At 37.8% G+C, this 22,273-nt stretch overlaps 1 protein-coding gene across 3 annotated transcripts; it reads right to left on the bottom strand.

Moving 5' to 3' along the window:
* Positions 1-175: 175 nt before the first annotated feature.
* Positions 176-22,273, bottom strand: LOC132205875 (runt-related transcription factor 3-like). 3 transcript variants are annotated; one of them, XM_059635227.1, is made up of 5 exons: positions 21,666-22,273; positions 14,763-14,876; positions 10,810-11,019; positions 1,583-1,786; positions 176-1,226 (listed from the first exon to the last, which is right to left on the bottom strand). In XM_059635227.1, the coding sequence occupies exons 1-5, from the start codon at positions 22,156-22,158 to the stop codon at positions 616-618; spliced, it is 1,632 nt and encodes a 543-aa protein (XP_059491210.1). In that variant the 5' UTR covers positions 22,159-22,273; the 3' UTR covers positions 176-615. The 3 variants fall into 3 exon arrangements, with proteins under 3 accessions (XP_059491210.1, XP_059491218.1, XP_059491228.1); XM_059635235.1 differs by having other exon boundaries at positions 14,772-14,876; XM_059635245.1 differs by lacking the exon at positions 10,810-11,019 and having other exon boundaries at positions 14,772-14,876.

The raw sequence follows: 22,273 nt of genomic DNA, 5'->3' as shown, positions 1-22,273 counted from the left end.
TTACTTCTACCATGAGAGCTCCTTCTAGATGTCTGCATAATTAGCAAACTTTTATAAATTTTATATAAAGCAGTATTTATATTATTTTATTTATTTTTCGCGATTTTTTATAATATAGGATTTCCTTAAAGTATTTATATTGTGTTGCAACTCAAAACAAGTTTTTAGCATAATATTTTCCATTTATTTTTGTTACAATTAATTAATTGCACATTACAAAAAGGTAGATTTCAATATAAAATGAAGAGGTTGTATTGAAGCAGTCCCCTTAAATTAAATATTTTTTATAATTACAAACAAAATCCAAACTTTACAGTGCCTTCAATTCAAAAACGATTTATAACAATGGAAATGTTTTTGGCATATTTAACATTTAATCATAACTAACAAACTGAAAATGATATACATATCAAACTTTGACCATTTTTGACAGTTTCTTAAAAATTACGCAACACAAGCAAGGCGCCAAGTCCTTGACAAATTAAAATTGAGCGCACCTTTGATATTTCTCTCCGCGCTTCTTGATGCATTCTAGGAAACAATTAATGCCACTTTCAAGTTAGTAAAACAGAAAGAGATCACGATAACAATACACGTCTGGCACAAATCTGCGAACTAGTATGGTCTCCAGACTGAAGGGTCGGCGTGTCGATCGTTGGAGTACCTCGAGTCGTCAGTCACGGGCTGCGTCTCTGCAATCATCGTACCCTGCTCGATGGCTCTTGACCCTGAAATTGTGACGTTGCTGGTGCTCGTGACGATTGCCAGTTCGTCCTGTGCGGTGGTTGTGCTGTACTGGACTTCGGGTTTGTTCTCAGCGTCGTGCTGCAGGTGCAAGTGGATTTGGTGGTTTTGATTGTACAAATGGGGGTAGAGAATGGTGGGTGGCAGGTAGGTGGACGAGGCGGCTGGACTGGAGCTGCCGCCTGGACACGAGGCGCTACCGTAAAAGGACGAATTTGTGGAGTAGTTGTTGTGCATGATGATGTAGGAGCTGTTGGAGGGGTTCGATGACATCAGGGACAAGGGCGTTGGTGATGACGTGGGCGACGTCCCGGTGTGCAGATACCCTGACGGGGCGGTTGTTTGGTCTGTGGGGTAGCGCATCAGCAGCGGCGAGTACGCTTCGGCATTCTGCCGGCTGCTCCCTAACACCTCCATTTCAGTTTTCGGACGCGATTCACTGTACGAGTACTCGGCAGACATTGCCGTGTGGTCGGACAAACCTGGAATATAATTTAAATTTACTATTCTAATACTCTGTTAAAACTTTGCAGTATTGTTTAAAAAAATACATGATATAAAACATTTTGTAAGTTAAAATATTAATTAATTTATTACCGCATCAAAATAAATTTTCTTTTTAAGAAAATTAAATTTATGACAAAGACAATGAGGAGTTCTTATGCTGAAGATTATCATCTGATTTATTGATAATTCCAAGTTTTTATTATTTGCAGAAATCTCAAAGATATGTGAAGGATTAAAAAACGCAATATTAAACTTTAATGTATTTACCCATAATTAGAATTACTATTTCAGAAATATTTTGATTTTTTTTTTTCAAATATTTTAATCATACCTGAGGGGAGATGATGTGAAATGGGAGTAGGGTTGTTTTCGGCCAGCGTGGAAATGTCTGTAGCAAACGGCGTATAACCCGAAGACTGCAAAGGTGATGAGGTCAAGTGGTATGAAGGGTAGGTGCTGGAACAGAATCCATTCCAAGAACTCTCACTCGACGGCATGTCCAAATCAGCATTTGCTACGTTTGTCGCAAGTGGGTCTGAAACGAGAACAAAATAGACCAATTAAACTTAAACGATTGAACTTCATTGATAAAAAAGAATATTGAGACGTCTCGCTCCATTCATGGAGTTTATGAAATCAAATACCATCAATTAATTCATGAGCAAGAAATTAAAATGGTGCCCAAGCAACCGTGGAAAAGCTGCCGGACTTCTTCTCTTTTAATGTCACCCGGTATGTGCTCACTGGGATTTGATTTCTGTTGATTGGCGACTAATCAAGTTACAAACGGAGTCGCGGTGTCGATATAATACTCGCAGCGTATTAAAAAGCGGTTGGAAATCAACTAGCGCGAGATTACAGGCATGGGAACAGGCGTATTCATTACTCCTGTGTACTTCATTGCGCCCGTATGCATATAATACGCCTTGGAGCCGAGTATTACAAATGGAATACGATAAGGTTGAGTGACGTGAGGAAAATAAATAACATCACTCGCCGCTTTTTTATTCTTCTTGCAGCGGAGAATCATATTTTCATGCCTGTGTGTGTATCACTCTGCAGTCGTGGGAAAGGGAGATTTTAAATTAGATTTTCTAAAGTCGCTTCCACGTGCTCCCTGGCAGAAGATTAAGGGCACCGTGCACCGTGTTGCAATTTATTTAATTTATTTCAAAATCGCGACTTTAATTTTCAGCCATTCTAAAGAGGTCCATAAACTTTTTCAAAGCTATTATAACGCTCAAGGTCAAAATCCAAAAACATTATTTTGCCTCCGGCACTTAATAGCGCTCGCTAGGTATATCAAAACAATTCAGGCTTTATAGTCGTATTTTGAGATAAAACACAATAAAATAAGCTTTCTGATTGAAAAAAATGTTTGTATTTTTTTTCTTAACATGTTAAGCCAAAATTAATACACATTTTAAATTGTTTTTGTACCAAAAATTAACTATAAACCATCATTAAAAATCCAACTCATACGTGATTATGCACTCATGTGAATTATTGGCGTTTGAGGTTTTCAGACTAACGTGTGCCTCTTCTTTGTTGGCTTAGTTTCTCCCGTTCGCGAGCACGACCTTTGAACTACAATAAAAGAGAAAATCAGCAGATTCCACGAGTGTGCCATCATTAATTTGCGGCTTTGATTACTGTTAGGTGCATCTGCTACCGAGGACCGCGCGCGCTGAACTTTTGCCCGCTTAATTGGAGACGCGAGAGCGCCATTCCGGCGGCAGGTTGCTGTTAACTCTACTAAACACGGAGAGAAAGAAAGTACAAGTTTATAGTGCACTTTTGGAATCGCGCGCGCAGCGATTAACTAGAGAGACTAATTTCTTCGGGCGAAAAGCTGCTCGCTGGCCTCCGATTCGAAGAATCGCTCCTCGGAGAGCCTGAAATGGAACTAACTAGCATCGCGAGGCCTCCCACCTGATTACCCTCGAGGGCCCGCAAAATAATTACACCTAGCTCTTTCTTTCTTCCTTTTGTGTTGTTATTACGAGACGGCGGGCTGCAGATGATGCGCCTTTTGTCGGCTTTTACGTTTTTCATTCATCTGGGTGGCGTGCCGGCGCGGTCGCGTATTATTTAGTGAGCACAATGAAGATTGCCCTTCGCTTGTTGGGAGCTGCAGTTAAAAATATTAAACGATCATGCCCCACGCGATTAAATTTTCTGCTTGAAGTTGACCATATGTACCGGGCTTACTTTCAACTATTTAAAAAAAATTAAGAACACATAAAATATTTTAAGTAAATTTATATAACATAAATTAAATGTTATAATAAAATAAAAATTTGAAGATCTTATTATTAAAAACTTAGTTTTAGTAACTGCAACGAAATTAAAAAATAATATTAATTATCAAAAAATTTTATATTATGAACAGTTTCATTAGCCCATAAAAATTAAATTTAAAAATAGTGTTTTTACACAATTATATTATTATCTATGTATTATTTTACATGATTCAACTCTATACAAAACTAATTTTTTTCCACACAAAATTAGTCTATAAATATATAAATTTTAACGATAATTATCATAAAGCTACTACCATTAATCAATACTATAAATATAAATTATCACTTTCCTTGTTATGGTAAAATAACAAGTTTAAAAAATGGACAATCTGAGCATAGAATTATGATTATTTATAGGTTATAATAAGAACAAAGCTCATAATCGGGAATTCCCCAAACATGAAAAATTCTCAGAATGATCACTCACAGAAGTTATGGAGAGAGATCGTGAAAAGGAAACAGTTTTTGATTACACGCGGCGTTAATAGTACAAGACAAGTGCGACATAATGGGCATTAAATTAAAATCAGGCCATGGCCAGTTTGGGTTGTTTCGAGCAGTGATTGATGGCAAAGTGAGGATTTACACACCAATTTTTCATTATCAGAATTTTATGACGCGCAGCCGGAAAAGTTTTGTGTGTATCAAAACGGGATTTCACTGGGGTCTTTTCCTCAAAATGTGAAGAATCATTTCCCAAAATAATTGGCCGCGATCGAAAGCGGCGCGGCGTTGTTTCCTCTCAAATTATGAGAACACGCCGGCTAGTTAACGGAGAGGACAGATGCAATTATTGAGTCCATATGATCTGCTGACTGCGCAAACATGCGAGGAGAAAAAGTTATTCAAGCATCACCTCGATAGGAAGTGTTTCCTTTTTCAACTCTTTTCCTGTTATTATTTTATAAATTTTTGTAACAAAAGAGCTCGACGGTGAAACAGCAGCAGCAGCAGCAGCTTCTCTTCCTTTTCCGTGCTCGCACTCTGTTTCGCTCGCAGCACCTGCACCACCATTATTGACATAATTCGTCTCTGTTGCTTGCTCTCTTTTTAATACTTTTCGTTGCGCGACCTACGCGGCGAGCGAGCGCGTGTGTGTGCCCTTAATCGGTTTTGTGAGTTTTCATTTCACAAAAAGGTTCCTGTGCATGCGTGTAATTGATCAGCAAACCAGTCTCAGCTGCCCGTGTGTGTATTGTTTTGTGGTGCAGTTAAAACGTTATTGGATTGTTTTACCGGTTCAGTAATACTCAATTATAAATTATAATTATAATCCAAGGTCTATTCATTATTCCATGATATTCTTAATTTATTAATAATTAATTTAATTATATCAATTGACATTTTATTAAAGTTATTTTTTCAGTAAATAATCTTGTTTTAAAATTTTTATGTAACACATTTTACTGTTTTACTTCGTTTTTATTTTATTTTTACATGAATTATATTTAACGCATTAATGGTAAAGAAAATATATAATCTTCTCTATTTTATTAATTTCTATAAAAATTCAATCACTCTCTGAAATTTTTCAAAAATTCTATATAAGAAATTTCCTCTTACCCTCTTAATTAAATAGAACAGAAATCTGTGAATAATAGAGTGCTGAAATTTAACCACATCAAAAAAATATAATAAAAATCGTTGTAATTATAAGTAAATTTATTATTTTGTAGTCATTTTAAACGTTCTACCAATTGTAATTGTTTTAACTCACATCAGCTCATATTTTATAAAATTCTAGTGATTTGTTGAAGAAATATAAAATATAATAGGATAAGTACTTGGAGAAATTAAAATTGGGTATTCCTTAGGCTGAATTGCCAGAATGGCCTTTGAAGAGGTAAATAAATATATTGCAAAAAAAAATTCAAAAGCTAAACGCACATGTTGAGGTTGTTGAGGTAAAAAGTAGCCTGCTCGCACTTTGCAGGTCAATCATCACCCAAGAGCGAGAGCGGGTGCCTCAAAGCGATTCCAGCCGCCAGTTTCCTTTTTCTTCTTTGTAAACAAGAGTGCCGCCGCGGCGGCGGCCGCCGGCCGATTCAAAGACGAGTGGTGGAGTAAATTGGCCTCACACATTGATAAAGCTTGGCGTGATTGCGGGCCTCGCGTGGGCAGCTCTGAGAAGCGCGGACGAAAAAGGGACAACCCCAAGAGCAATAATATAATTACATCACATCTCCGGAAGTGCCTCTTTCGCTGTTGCAGCCTCAACCTTCACAAGGTTGTTGCGGCTTTTTATTCTGCTGCTGGCTGGTTGATCCATCATAATCAGTCAACAGGCAACCAGCCAGCGAGCGATTCAATGAGTGGGCGTTCGTAGTACTTGTAACCGATTTAACCGCAGGATTCACCCAGTAAACCATTCTTGATGAAAATCTCTTGGTTTTACTGGGGGCTGATTACATGCGGTGAATTGAATGAGCGGTGCCACCGACAAAACCGAGATGATTGCACGCAGATAAGGTCAATTTTTCACACTTCTGTCGTGCGTTGCGGTTCCTCCAAAAATTTTAATGAATTGTGGTAGTTTGCAATAGTGGGGTTTTGGGCAACTCTAAACCTAAATGAGCCAACTCAGTAATCTAAGTAATCTTTTACCTCACACACACGAATAGCTCATAAGAATTTATTAAAATATTTTATTATTTAAGCGACTGGTTTATATTGCATTTCAAATACAACTTTGATTTGAACTGGCCCACTCAAAATGAAAAAATGGAAATAAAAAAATTTCAATATTATGAATGCTGAGTGCACAGTAATTTTCATTATGTATTATTTTGTAAATTTTCCCGCTATACAATGCTGATAATTCTCTATATTTAATCACTTTCATCGGTGATTTTTAAATTTCAAAGCGAACAACGTTTACAATGATGTTATCAGATTATTTCCACTTTCCTGCTTCTTAAAAATTTATTTGATGCAATTTTTTTCGTTTTTGAGGAATAGAAGAAAATTTATGTTCTCTCTATGCCGATCAGTGTTATTACGCACATAAACTGAGGAGAATCGTCCAAAAATCAAGAGAAAAGGAGCGAGCGATCGGGTGATTATTTAGATTGCCGCCGCCGGAGGACTTATTTGGTAGGTAAAAAAGAGCCGAGAGAGCGTGCAGTATTGTTTTCGAAATGACAGACCAAATTGGAGGCTCCTTTTGGTTGTTGTTACGCTCCACCGTGTAATTTACATTCTGACATGATGCGCGTTGCTATCAAGGCGTAACAGAATCATTATTACTTCAAATAAGAAAAATAACAATCGGCAGCGAAAGAAGTAGAAAATCACGGCGCGACGAGGAGATCGGAGCAGGTAAGAGGCAAAAGCGGCATATCGGGCGATTATCCGTCAGAGAGATACAAAGCTAAATTGCCTCCCTGCATCCGAGACGCGGCAGATAATTGCACAAAAAGTAGCATCTCTCAGCAGTCTGGCTCCAAATCAATGAGGAAACAAACGCGCCCCGTGGACCTTTATCGCGCATTTTCAGTTTCAAAGCCGACACACATTCATTCATATTTCGGAATTTCCTACTCCTACAACTCCTTTCCTGTTTCCCTCATCGGAAAACGGGTGAGTATTTTTTTTAATCCCCAAACCTGCCATAAATCTCCGTGTGGAGCAAATAAAAAAATATTTAAAATATAATGTGGAGCAAATAAAAAATCCGAGCCGAAAATTTCGTATAGCTAGGTCCATGTAATATCGTTTTCACGGTTCTCATTTCATACAGGAGATTGAATTTCTTGATGGAGTTTTATAACAGAAGCGTATAAAAATTACACGGAGAATCTCGGGATTATAGAGCGGAGAAAAGAAGGAGGAGCAGCTAATCGTTTTTGTTTTATAGAGAAAATGACATGAGATACGTGACGATGCTGGGCAGCATCGTGATAATTTAGGAGAGGCACCGACACACAGCCATATAAAAACTTAAACAGCGCTACTTCCATTCGGAGATTGTTGAACGCTAGAATTCAAACTTTTCTGTGAACTCAGTCTGTTCTCCGCGGCGCTTATCATAATTAGTTATTTTTAATCTTTATTGTGCCATTGGCTGTATTGGAAAAACAGCACCTATTAGTTCGCATTTAATTAAACGTAATTTTGTCTATTTTATCTAGTTGTATGTATGTTTTTAAGAAAAGGAATAAACTAATTTTTTTCTTTAAATATAAATTAAAAACAAAAATAAATTAACAAAATTCAAAAATAAAAAAAGGAAAATAAATTACATTTTTTAATACTACATAAAAAAAGAATAATAACTTTGCGAATTAATTTTGATTAAAACTCATTTTGCTTTTGGGTTTGAAGATCTGCTCCTCTGACAGATAATCTAAACGGATTATATAGAGTGAGAGCGTTTTTGTTCGCGCTGTGTGCACAATTTTGGGACACCTGACAGAGAGAAAAAGATGATTCCAACTCGACCATCACCTCCCACCTCCCGGTACACAAAGTCTCCCCTTCTTTTTGTGGTCACCATTAAATTATTATATTGCTTCTGCTTCTGATATTATTATACACATGCATATACAGTGTGTGTCTCTATATTCCAAACAACATATAGATGAGCGGCGAGATCCACTGGGCCACTTCTAACTGCGCGCGAGTGTGTTTTTTTACCGGCACACTGATTTCAATAATATAAAAAATTAATGGATTTTCTATGGAACGATCAAAACAATAATTTTGAGAAATAAAATTATTGCAGCCGGCGCGTTTTTTCTCAAGTCGTTGCCGATGATGAAACCCGACGGCAAACGCAGCACTGCTACGTGAGAAGTGGTGCTTTGTTTCTCATGATAGGAATTGGATTATATATACTTTTTTGATTGGATTTCAGAGGAAGGAAAAACTCGACGAAATGCTCGCGAGGTCTTTGACTCCGGCCATCAAGGTGACAAATAACGATGGCGCACTGCAATTCACGTACCGTCCACATTAGCAAACGAGTTGATTGACAGCACAAAATGGAATGGGTTTAACGTGTTAAGTGTGTAATTATGTCAATGATGGCCATAGTGCAAGAGGCAAACTATGAAAATTCTAGTAGAAGAGTTTGAAAAATGTTGCGCTCCATTTTTCAATACACAGAAACTTAATATTTAATTTTTTGGAAAATATCAGAACGAATTATTTTTTTGTTACATTTTAGACAAATAATTTTTTTAATATGAAGCAGAGACTAAGTAGTTAAAGATTTTTGAAAATGTAAACTTTCATATTGTGAGTTGATCATGTTGGCAATTTATTGCTTGAAATATTGATATTTATTCGAAATAAAGTTTCAATTAGCATAGTTGGATTTTTTTAAATAATTATGCTACAAGCTTACATTTAAAGGCCATTTATTTTTTTAATTAATTATACCGTTTTCAGGCCAGGCCGTATATAATTTTTGAATGAATAAGGACATTATTTATAAGAAATAAATTACAAGAACTCATCGGATAAGACATCTCATGCATGGCACGATAATTATTCCTTTATCTCAATTTAAAAAGCTCAACTTCACTTTTGATTGTTAATATTACCAATTTAACTTGAAGAAGTTATAAGCAGGCGCACAGGTGTGTTTCTTTCTTCCTCTCATCCACGAGAGAGGCGACTAATAAATTAGGGTTCTTACAGAGAGGGTGTGTAGACGTGCTTAATAGTGCCAAGCAGGCGGCGGCTCGTGTGCTGTATGATTTGTTGCTTATCATATTCATTGTCACGAGGCAACAATTGCTCAGCCGCCGTCATCTGCACGGTCCGCGATAATGAATTGATAACATTCATCATACCCAAACATGGTGTCGACATGTTAATTAAGCCGACTTAATGGTCTCCTACAAAGTTTTCCTTTACGTGTATGTGTAATATTGTGTCGGAGACGTTGCATTGACACGTCGGCCAGGCGTATAGCAAAAGGTATCATGCAGCGCGGCATGCGAAGCGATTAATAATTCGCTGAATGTTTTAATATATTAATAATGTAGATGTCAAGTGCAGGGAGCTCGCGAACTTAGTGGCGCCTTGCAGCGCTAAAGCTGCCAAGCAACCGTCCGTCTCTAGCTCACAATTTATTTCTCAATGTTTGTTATTCTAGTGTATTATTTCTTTATTCCTATTTTCACATTCGCGAATATTGGGGTGCATAATTATGCTTGGTTTTGTTTTATTGCACAAAATGGATAAGCAGAATGCATGTTTTAAAATTTTTCACTGATATTTTGAGAGCTTTTCAGATGAGAAATTGATAAATAATTGCCTTGCCATTGTTTAATTGTAAGTTGATGCCAAAAATTTGGTTTAATCTCTATCTCAAATGCAATAAGTTATAATTATTCTTTCATAATAATACATTAATATAATATTAATGATGAACTTTAAAAGAAGAGTTTATAAACTCAGTTTCAAAGCTATGTATTTTTATTTTAAAAATTAAATACAAATGATTTAAACAAAAAAATAAAAATAAAATTAGCTTCAATAAATAAATAAATAAAGTTTAATTTAAAAATAAGTTGTCTTACATTATTACCATTATTATTTATAGTGTCAACTAAATACTTATAAGCAATTTATTAAATTTTATATAAAAAGTTGTAAAATACAATACTTTAATAAAATTTATAACCTATGAACAATAGCTTTTTCAAAGCACAAGCAAGATTTAAATTATTTTTTTAATTGTTTAAGGCTCTCCGAAATGGCAAATTCAAAAGAAGATTCATATATCAGATGACTTTTTTTAACTCATGAGTCAATTCCAAATCCATATATGTCTAATTTGTATAAATTATTGTTATAGGCCTAAAATTTAAAAAAATTTAAATGGGAAATTTTATTTTGAACCTGCCTTTAACTCCTAATAGAGACGTGTTGGAGAGATACGCCTAAGTATCTTTAAGCGCGATGGAGCCACGCGAGATGATAATGAAAATTCTACATCATTTGTTAAGGAAGATGTGCAAAGGAGCATAATTGTTTTGGGATATTGACAATTCAATTTCTAACAAAATTCAAGGCAATCGAATCGACAGAGTCATGCTCCAGCGATGCAGAAAGACGGCCCAGAGTTTTACAGTAAAATACAACAAACTCACGCGGCGGCGAACAGGCGAGTAAGAGGAATAAAGCACAAATACTCGAATTCGTTTTTCTCCGGAGTGAAAAAAAGAGGTTATGCACCTCGCGGCATAATTGTTGTGAAAAATGCATTGCGATAATTATTGCGCTCTCAAGAGCTACTCACCTGTCGAAGGTGGCGTGTGCGGCGTCTTGAAAGTGGCCAGCGGAGTAACCGACGACGCGTTCGCGTTTCCGAGGGAGGACGACGAGGAAGAGGTGTCGGCCGACTTTCGACGGTAATTCTCAATGTCCCGCAGGTGGTGGTTGCCGAACGGGTGTGAATCTAAGTAAGGACGCTGCCCTAACGCGATCGCTCGGAATTGCTGTTGCTGACCTAAAATCAACAGCAGGCGCTTGTATAATTTTTCAATTTGCCCAAGCTTTTTTGTATAAAATTCAAAAATCAAGCCTCGCAGCGTGCAAACATAAAGCAAAGAGGAAAATTAGAACAATTTCAGAAGTCCTTCAGCTTAAAAATATTTTAATTAACAATATTATTTAAAAAAAAAAATAATCATGTTTATTTTTAAACCGTTATAGAATTATTTATTTACTATCACTAATTTTTTTCCAATTTTTCAAATATCTTTATGGAAATATAAAAATTCTAAAGAGTTGAAGATATTATAAATCATGTAATTAATGGCCTGATTACACAGACGTCGCGCAGGTTGCCTAAGCAAGTATTTAAAAGTAATAATAAAACATTTATCATGACAATACTTGAGCACAAAATCAAACATGGATGGAAATTTCCAGTATAATCTTGGAGGCTGATTGAAATAAGGAAGTCTTATGCATATTTTACATATTGTATTCTATATACATTTATTTACGATATCCCTGGTTGCGTGGTGATGCAACGCATTGATGTCCGAAGGCAGAAAAAGGAGACACTTTGCGTTAATCACCTTCAAGATCGCGCCTCGCGTTTCACGTCCGGAGCCTTGCAGCACACGCGATAAAAGAAGTGCAAGTTCAAACAAAATCGTAAAATGTGAAGGAAAAGTGGAAAAAATTAAATTTTACTGTAAAAATATATACTCAATATCATATAGAAACTCAATTTTTATTTTTAGTTTTTATCAATCCAAGGAAAGAACATCTAAAATCAAATGTGCTGGATATGCTTGATAGGCAATCTCGTGTGAAATTCCTGCCGTTCTCGCTTATCATTAGAAAGGCTAATTTGTGAAGGCGACGTTCCCAAAGGAAAATAGGCGATAAACGGGGGCGGTCTTTGCTTTCAATAGGCGCATTGTGAATTATCGCGGGACAGGAAATATTATATAGGCATTCTCCTCATGTCTTTATCAACAATTCTCTCACGATTTTGCAAAAGTGGCTTTCCATGATACCAGTCAATCCAGTTTAAAAATTGGAGCTCTGGGCGGAAGAGATTGTGGGTGAAGCGATTTGCGGCTCTTTAATTTTGTGCGAATATTTAAATGCTGATAACAAATATTGAGACGAATTTTCCTGCTTTTAAACAACAACTAAATCCATTGAATTAAAAAATATCACAAAGCGAATTTTTAGCCTCAAGTGGATTCGGTTGTAAAACAGGTGTTCCACTGTAATGGAAAAAAAGGTATATATACATATGTTTGCCGATTCATTTGGTGTGCGCGTGTGTTTTATCAGCAGCAGGCTTCCGAAGTGTGCCCCTGAGGGTTTCAGCCGGCAACTGATCTTGCCTTCTCTTTGCAGAAAATTATTATAAAAAAAAGAAAAAAGAAATAGAGGCACTACGAAGAAAACCTATTCTGGTTTGATATACAATTAGTACAAATCAATGCGTGGTCGGTTTGTAATGCGCAATTAATCAGAGCCAGGTGTACTTGGACATGATAGCGGGTGCTCTCAATAATTTATTATTTATTCCCATGTATGTGTTTACTTATTATAATCTGCCCGTGTGTGTATGTGCTGGATGTCATCTGCTGCGGCAATTACAGAGCTGCACACACACACAGAACATGCAATAATTGCACGCTGCTGCACGCCGGGTTATTACTTGTGCCACCTCTGCTGTACTTCCATCGCATCAGAATGCAACCAGAATTGCGCAATTCAAGAGCCAAACAAACGGTATTTTCACCCTAAAATCATTATTTTAATTTCTGCTTTTAGCGCTACACTTCAGTATTAGAAAGTACGGCAGTCTCATGCACTGACGCACGGAAGTGTCAACGAGATGATATGAAAATTGCGTGACCTCAAATTTTGATAAATAGAGCGTCGCAGGAAATCTAAAAATAGATTCAACCTTCTACATTAATTTGTTTGGTTTATAAATCTGGCACGATAATGATATCAAGGGGCGAATTTAGTAAAAAAAAACTTAGTTTTAATCTGCCTTAAGCATCCAAAAATGTCTCACGTGGAAAGCAAAATTATTTAAGTATACAAGTTATGTTGATGTTCTAAGAAGTTCTCTGAGTTTAAGGTAAAAAATTCTAATTTTGCATAATTTCTTATAATGATTGAAATTTATTAAAGATAATTAATTGGAAAGTGCGCATCACTAATAGTTATTTGATGAGGATGAGACAGCATTTTATTCAAACATGCGTGTGGCTCATTAATGATGTGCTGTCTTGTTCTCTATTGATGTTCCACAAATTAAAATGCGCATTCCATTGTTGATCATAATATCGGAGCTGCTGGCACTGCTTTTGTACGCGCGCGAGAAGAGATTAAATTAATGAGAGGAGGGTGCACATCACTTTATCATTCTAATCGAGTCTAATTATTTCTGATGCAACGGAATAAGGGACGGATGCATTCCGAGAGATATCCTCTTGAATTTAGAATTAAATTTACAAAATTTTGAAGAAAAAAAAACTCACAAAACTGTTGGCAAAAGGATAGCTAGAAAAGCTTTTGCAGTTTTTATGTTCACTGATGATTAAATATTTTGACCGGTAAAAATTCAATATAGAATATCTTTTTAGCTTTGAATGAGATTTGTTTGACGACAAAAAGTTTTTAACCATCACATCAACTAAAACCACGTGCTTCATCTAAACTCGATTTGCTTAATTTGCAATGCTAAGGAAGCATCAAGTAATAATCGCGAAGTAATAATATTGCATTAACTGTGTATTCAGGCAGCTTAATCAGATGGAATTTCATAAAAGCAGTTTGCAGCGCACACATGCACGGTTTTAATTTGCTTCTAGTGTATGGCAGGGCCAAATTAATCTCGCAGGCATCGTCAAAGTAGCGCATAATACCCGAGAAAAACCACGAAGCAAATCAACGGCGACGACGAGATTGGCGCGCGGGGACGGATGGGAAATTGATCATCATACAATTTTGCATGCGTGAGTGATTCGGCGTGACAATGAACTTCTCGTCTGTTTCGGAAACTACTTTTTATAAACGGCACAGTCCTATTCTTTATATGGCAAGAACCACTGAAATGTGATCAAGCAGAGATTTTAGGAACGGAGGAGCTGCCGCCATAGTCACCGACCGTGAAATTTTTTGAAATGCTCACAAGGTGAGCAATCGAAACTCACGTACTTTTGAAAGGTCCGGACAAAAAAAGATATTGTATTTCGAAGTTAGATACGTACGTGACATCTGTGTTTGATGAAGTAATTCGCATTTCTTTTGTTTGAATTGGTATATTATAACAAATTGCCATCGATTATTTTTCAAATACAGTTTACAGGACCACAAAAAGACTGAATAATAATAAAAAATAAATATGCAATTTTTTCATAAAAATGTCTTGTTTTGAATTATTTTACAACTATAATAAAAGCTTTCATATTTATATTGATTTTAGATACGTCCGTTTAATATTGGTTTGCTAATTTTTTAAAATTATTATTCATAATTATTTCTTGCATTATGTAAACTCTCAAATTTAATTTTATCTTTGCTTCAAAAAATATTTATTATTATTATTTTTTTTTTTAATTTGAAGCTGAAGAAAAAGGAAGAGTTAGAAACATAGATGAGTTAGATCATGCAATAACATGCAACTAAAATTATGTAAAACGGTTGGCAGTCCCGTACATGCACTTTTGTTAGATAGACTAATCACCCAAATAGGATGCTTACGAGTCTTACTGCGCGGTTCGCGGGGTCCGTCGACGGTGACTTTGATGGCTTTGCTGTATGTCGCGATCTGCGGTGGCGAAGTGTTGATTGAGATCGTTAACGAGAAGCTCTTTCCTGCAAACAAGCAAAATTATTCTGATTATAGAAATTGTGTAAAAATCTCCGTAATTCACATTCCACCGCGAAATGGAGAGTGCGAAAGTTATTTAGTCAGAAAATTTTTGGCAAAATTAATGGATTCCTGCTGCTGTGGGTTTGCACGCGCGCAATATGGCGATACAAAGTAGTGGTGTGTGTTTGTAAGCTCATTCTTGTGGTTGTGTAATACCAATTCACGGTGGTTGAGCATAAACCAGCGTTTTCCAAATTAAAAATTTATTAGCAGGCGCCTCCGAACCCTGCTTTTTGCCCAATTTATCCAAAAAATTTTGATTTTCGTCGGAATAAAATATTTGTTGCTCCCTTTGACACGTTGATTGGTTTTTATATTAAGGACCCTGCTGGAAATTTTTAGTTCCTGAGTAACCAAAACAGTTCCTAGTAACTGGCGGTAACTGAAAGTAAGTGGCGGTAAGCAGAAAGAACTGGGCAGGAAGTGAGGAACTGGTTTAGTAAGCGGGAGACACTGGAAAACGGTTCCCAGCCGTGCTGGACACTGGAATGAGACACTGGCTCTTGGTTTCTGTGGGTTATTGTGTCGTTATTGAATTCTTTTATTTGGTTAAAAAGGACACCATAAATCATTTAAAAGATTTTAAATGTTTTTTTACTAATAAGAACCAGTTAAAAACATATTTCTTTAAATACATTTTTAATATTTGCTTTTTCATTTCCAGATTAGGCATGTAAATATTTAATTTAAAAATTGATTGGCCGCGCGTGGTGCTTTCCCAAATTATTGAGTTTAATTTTGGTTTAATTTAATCAGAAATTTTTTTATAATGATTATAAAAAAACTATTCCAAATTCCAACAAAAAAATCATTTTATGCTAGATATATTTTTTTAAATCTTTATATTAAACACCCAAAGCTAAGGTTCTACAAAATTAAGAAACGACGAGCCCAGTCTGACTTGATCAGAGAAAATTTCTAAGTCCTAAGTTGGTGGTTGGGGGATGTGTCGCTTGGTGTGCTGAGCGCGAGTACCTGTGAGAAACCCTGAGAGCATGCGCTCTGACAGCTTCCGGGCCATGTTTGTGTTTTTCGAGCTCATACAACCCTTCCATGAGGTGGTTGTTTTTTACAAATTTGAACAGGAAAAATCGTCGCTGGACAGCTAAAAAGCACTCTAAACTATCAGGGAAGTTTAATATAATACAAGGACACGTTATACTTGGTGGTTAATTTGTTTCTCCTCTTTTTTTCAGGTACTTTTTATCTGCCGCTCAATACAACCCTATTCGAGTTCCATGTGGCCAGTCAGCCAAGCCGACTAGCTGGACGGCCGGGCGACGCGGCGGACGGCGCGACGATTTTATCTCATCCCCTCGTTCAAAGAAAATTTAACGAAATATTTAAAAAGTGATTTGTGAAATTTTAATTGAAATTTAAGGAAGAATCAAGCGCTTTGTGTCTTTGTGTGATTAGCGAAGTATCGATGACAACGATTTCACGTAAGTAAAGAGAACTGATTATTCATTAAAAAATTTCAATTTTTATAATACCCGCGGTATAAAAATTAATAATGTTTCGCGTCACTTATTTGTAACAAAATAAAACAGATTGGAAAAATGTATTTTCTGTTTTTTATCCTCCTTGGAATGCTGGTAACTAGGACCAGTTACCAGCGAGTAACTGGGTCCAGTTCCTGGCAACCGACCCAGTTCCTGGTAACTGGGCCAGTTACCACCAGTTCCCCACTTCCTAGGAACTGCAAAATAGGAACTGGGATTTCGGTTACTCGGGAACTAAAAATTTTCAGCAGGGGAGTTTAACCCGCGCGCCTGCTGCATGCAGGCATGTCGTGTCTGTTGCAAAAAAGCTACCCACTCTGCTGGTAATAATAATTTTCCGTCCACTAGGCTGATTCATTGCTTACATAGTGTGTCATTCGAGATTATGCTGAAAATATGCGTTGAAGTTTTCGTTTGCGTGCCACGTATTGAGTTACCCCTTGGTGAGTGTGCCTGATGTATCATGACGTGCGAAATTCAATAGCCAGTTACACCCTTGATGGAAAAGATATTTCTCAAAAAGTGCCCTGGCAAGTTCTGACTGCAGAGAGGCGCGCGTGTGTGTAATGAGAATATATATATATTGGAGGGAAAAATGTGTTGAAATAAAATTGCGCCTGCTTGTATTGCTCGCCGAGCAAAACCCACACAAAAACGAGGAATATTTTTGTGGTAGTCGAAGACGACGACAGAGAATGAGAGAGACGATCTAGAATTACTGAATCTCTAATACGGAAAGGAGCAGCAGCATCTCTGACAGATAAAAATGCCGCCGCCGCCACTGCTCCTGCTATGCCACCGATAATTATATTTATAGTATGAAAAGCAGCCGGTCAGGCGCTCATTTTTACCCTGAATCAAGATTATAAAATCGAAACCGCAGGGTGGAATGGAGTTTCAAGAGCTCGAGAAAAAAGATCTTTCGTCCGCTCTTCTCTATTTGAGAGCAGAGAATTAAACAGTTCGTGTGTTTTTATTTCATTCCCCTTTATTTTCACTGGCGGGAAATAATGGAAAGACACATGAGACTAAAATAATATGTCATATTCGTCTCTCACGCACGCCTCCGAGCGGTGTCCGTCTTTTTTATATAACTCAAAAATTGCCGCTTGTCTCCTCTCATTCTTTCTTTTGCATCAAATTGTGTTTTTATGTGCGTCTAATTATCGCAGGCAGCCCAAGCGACCGTCACTCTCCGGAGCTAGCATCGGTACACTCTGTGTCATTATATCTTTTATGTGCACAAAGAGCTTACAAAGTGTTTGTTGAGAGAAAAATCGATTTATGTGGTGAGGTGCTTTAGAGCGGCGAGCAGGAAACAAACTGAACTACGCTAATAATATGCCCTCTCTCTGTCGGTCCCTTGTTCGCAGGCACACAGGCCACGATATATATAGTTTTGTCAAACAAAGCCATAACCCTTTATGTGATATTTTATAGAGAGAATTGGACATTTGATAAATATTATGAACCACATCATAAAGGAGAAAGGAAATTTAATGAGTTGCAGGCAGGGAGTTTAATAAAGCTGCTGCCCGGCGCTCTCGCATTTTGTCCTCCTGCTCTCCTCTGGCTTTGTCGCTTCTTTTAATATACGCGATAATAATGTGTATGCAAATGCGATTTCCCAGGCACAACACAGATTTTACCCAGGAGATAATTTTCGAAGGGCGGTTGAATAATGAGCTGCGACTTTTTTGTCGTGAATAGAGGAAAAGAAGTTGAGGAAAGCACTACAAGATAAGGTATGCAATATAAAGTCTGCACTAGACAGGAAAAAGAATTTTTAATTAAATTTTGCTGATACGTAAAAAATAATTTAAAATGTAATTTTAAATTTTTTTCATTACATTATTTCTGCAGCTGTAGATAAAAATTTTCCTTCCTTTTCAAATGATTGATAAATCATGACATTTATGGGATTTTTAGCGCTGATTGGAATAAAGTGAGAAACATTTGGCCGATATATCATATTGTATCACTTTGAAATACATAAGTGCACTGAACGCTACCAGCTGTAAAAGCTTCTTTTATTGCCGGCACTTCTGCGGAACGCTAAATTAGTAAGCAGTAAAATTGGCAATAAAATTTTGAGAGCTCAGAGATATGAGTGTGTCCACTTTGTTGTACTTTTGTCGCATGAATTCTTTTTTTACTTAATTTGCAATGCAAAGAAATGTATCTAATAAAGCACAATGATGATTTTTTTCTCGTCTGGATAGCGACCAATTCAATCTTTTTTGCTCCACAAGGTTTGTTTTTTAGCGCTGCCTTTAAACTCTATCCGTCTAGAAATGTTTCCATCTCACGGCGATAATGGAGATGTACACCTGAATGAGAAGAGTGGCGTGGTAAATGCGCTGCTCTTCTCGCTTCTATAACGCCGAATTTTTATTCCCGCTGCATATCCGACACACAATTAACCCCTGCCGTCTCAATGGAGACATAATATACAAACTCCTACAACAAACTGCCTCTTATTGTTGCAGCGCCAGAAATCTTTATGCTTGGATAGCTCAAATTTTGAATTGGGGATTTTCATCACACAGTGAGCAGCTCCAGTCTTTGAACAAAAGTAAGGCACCAACTTTTCAAACATAATTCACTTCTCAAGAAAAAATGAGAAAAGAAATTTCAGAAGGGGGAATAAAGAATAAATTTTTTAGAAATTAGCGGTTTGTTTTATAGTAAAAAATTCCTTTAACTTACATGTTCTCCATACTTAACTTCAGAGAAAAAAATAATAACAATATTAAGTAATTTTAATATAATCTATGCAGTTTGTTAATTAATAAAAATTATTACTTAAATTAACTCGAGTATTGAAGTATGTTAAAATTTTTTACAGATCTAATTTAGATCTTTTGGTGCTGAATTAATTTGAGTTTTTTTTTTTTTCATATTTATGAGTTAGTTTTATCATTTGAAAACATATTTTTATTAGACCGCAAGCAAATCTGGGGATGAGAGATTAGAAAAATATAGCGTCAAGAGGAAGCTGCATTAAATTCTAAAAACATAAATTTATACGCAACCTTTCACATATTGAAAGAGTGACACGTGCATACTAATCTAGACCAACAAAAAGAAATGCGATAATCAGCAGCTCAAACAGCTCGTGAAATATTTTCCTGAAGCAATATGACGAGAAATGGAGCAATTAAAATATGAATTATCAATTACGACAATTACGGTGCTGCACGTCTGCCGGCCACACACTCAGTCATAAATGTGTCCATGCGATACCCGAGTCGTATGAAATATCGGAGGCCAATCAGTGCGAGTGGCGTGCGCTGCTAGGGCTGTTTAGGCCTATTTCCGATTGAGAGCTGCACTCGGGTGCATCAATAATTCAGTGCACGGCAAGCGAGCCGGCAGCACACACGGAGTAATGAAAGGGATGTTCATTATCATGGGCCGGCACATTATAGATGGATGTGTGTATGTGTGTGTGTGTGTTTGTGCGGCGCCGAGATTTTCCAATCGCACTACTATTTCCGCATGGCGAGCGCACATAGTTTGGCACACACACAAACAGCATAATAGCTACGGGGGGATGCTCTGCTGTGATGTGCCATAATGTGTACGCAGCAAAAGGCCAGGGACATCTGTGTGTACGTATATGTATGTATTTTATCGTCTATATATAACAAGCGGCGCGCAATACAAGTGACCATTACAGAGGAGCGGCGGGAGCGTTTTGTTTTTAGGATTGTTGTTGATCGATGGGATAGTGATGGGAGCGACGCAAATCAGTTAACATGTACGCCGGCAGATAATGTGTCCATCATCGGGTTAGACCCGCCGCGTCCATATACACAACAAACACGGCCAGCTAGCGCCGCTGCAGTGTCTATAACATCATCCATCTCATACGCGCCGAATGAATGAGCGCGGGCGAGCGAGAAGCGAGCGGCTTGCCAAACAAATTTCGCCCCGTCCATTTGGCCAATACATATTATTGCCGCCACCGCCGAATATATTTATTTGCTTGTAATGGCGCACATATGTATGTACATTGAGACCAAGCGAGAGAGTGATGCATCGCCGCCGGTCTGGCTATGATAGGCCCAAATTTTGATCGCTTTAATTCATTCCGCGAGCCGACACGAAAAGCGAGGGATATATTGTTGCTGGAATTCAAGCCAATTCGAATTTGGTTTTGTTGAAATGCGTGGGGTTCGTTTTTGAGACTGTATAAAAATCGGGCAGAATTTCGAAAATGTGCTGCTCATTTTGCTCCTGATTTGTGGTTGATTCAAATCAGCAGGCTACCTGTTGGTTGGTTGGTGCTCTGGGCGAAATTGCCGCAGACGAATTAAGTGTAAAAATGAAAAGTGATGTGAATAAAAGGTTTATCGGAGGCTTTTATTTTTAAGTTCCGACTTTCTTTGATGCACCAGCAGTATAGTCAATTGTATTGGTTAACCTCGATGAATCTTTATGGTTTGCGGCTTGCTAAGGAAACGAGGAATTACTTTCAGAAATTAAAAAAGCCTTAACAATGTAAAAACCCTGTTTGGGAACAAGGAAATTGGATAGGAAAATTTGAAACATGTGTTTCGATAAAACTACTTATTTCGCGCAGCTTATCGCTCTTTGTACTTCATGTTTACATATCTCTGGATAACGGCTTGGATAAGATTTCCAAAAGCGTACCTTAATCTTTAGGGTGCAAGCGTGCTATAATTTTTCCTGATTTTTATTTGAATTACTTCCGATATTTGTGATAAAAATTATAATACAAAAAACTTGGCAATATAACATTGGAAGCTCTCTTGATCCTCACAACAGTATTGATTTTAATACAGCTCAATAATAATCTTGCCAGCAGATCAAAAATTTTTCAAATTCCAAATCATAAATTAAAATATAGTAATTACAGATTTTATATAATTCTATTTGAAGTTTATTGTAACTTTATATAATTAACAAGCTGCCTGAGTAAAATTTCCATGCATTTTGCATGTATTTAACACACGATTTACGATTGAAGTCGTGTCACGCTGGCCGCTAATTTTGCAATAGGGGACCGTGAGCGAAATAAATGACACATCAGCAGCACCGAGAGGCCATTATCAACGTGCGGCGCGCGTGACCCTGCAGTCACCCCCGTCGGCGCCGGCCAAATCACGCGCGCATACAAAACAATGGCGAGTAAAACGCGGATGGAGACAACGGCAAAATATTAACAAATCCCGATAAAAATATATAAAATTGTAAATTTACCTCTGCCGCTTCTGCCGACGAATCTGAGGTCGTTGAATTTGGCCACCTGGTTCTTCATGATGGCTGAGCAGTTCCGCAGTTCGGCGCAGTAGTTTTCGTCGTTGCCGGCGCGGACGGTGACCACGGTGCCATCCATGACCTCTCCGAGGGCCACCACTTTAAAGGCCACCGGCAGCGTCTTGTTGGAGCGCCAGTGGGGTGGCAGGGCCGAGCACAGGAAATACGGGCTGCCCGTGCGGATGAGTTCGCCCGGGTGTTCGGACTGGACCTCGCACAGCATCCGCTCCGTCCACCAAAACTCGCCGCCGTTGTTGCTGGCGGCGCCTCCGGAGGCGCCGGAGGAGCTCTGCACGGCCGTGCCACCGCCGGCGTCCGACGTTGACATCTTGTTGGTGGTGTCCTGCAGGGTGCTGAGCACAGGCGCCTCCTCGGACAGGGTAACGTTGGAGGTCCTCGAAGCTGGTAAATGCATAGAATTGGCGCTGATCAGCATCAACCGCCGCGAGAGGTTAAATTTTGTGAGTGTATGTGTTGAGGTGTGGTACGTATGTGTGCTTGCTCTTGGCACTCTGGACGGCGAATGAGTGGCCTGGCTCCCTAGCTGTTCA

This window comes from Neocloeon triangulifer, unplaced genomic scaffold, assembly GCF_031216515.1.
Source record: "Neocloeon triangulifer isolate White Clay Creek 2 clone unplaced genomic scaffold, ASM3121651v1 ptg000001l, whole genome shotgun sequence".
NCBI classification, from domain to species: domain Eukaryota; kingdom Metazoa; phylum Arthropoda; class Insecta; order Ephemeroptera; family Baetidae; genus Neocloeon; species Neocloeon triangulifer.
The sequence above is the reverse complement of the archived record's forward strand: the minus strand, read 5'-3'. Positions and strand labels throughout refer to the sequence as shown.

Coding starts and splice junctions, on each gene's coding strand:
- LOC132205875 (XM_059635227.1), bottom strand. CDS start 22,158: ATGCTGATCAGCGCCAATTCTATGCATTTACCAGCTTCGAGGACCTCC. Junction 11,020..14,762: donor CGAACCGCGCAGTAAGACTC/GTAAGCATCCTA, acceptor TGTTGATTTTAG/GTCAGCAACAGCAATTCCGA. Junction 1,227..1,582: donor TTCACATCATCTCCCCTCAG/GTATGATTAAAA, acceptor ATTATATTCCAG/GTTTGTCCGACCACACGGCA.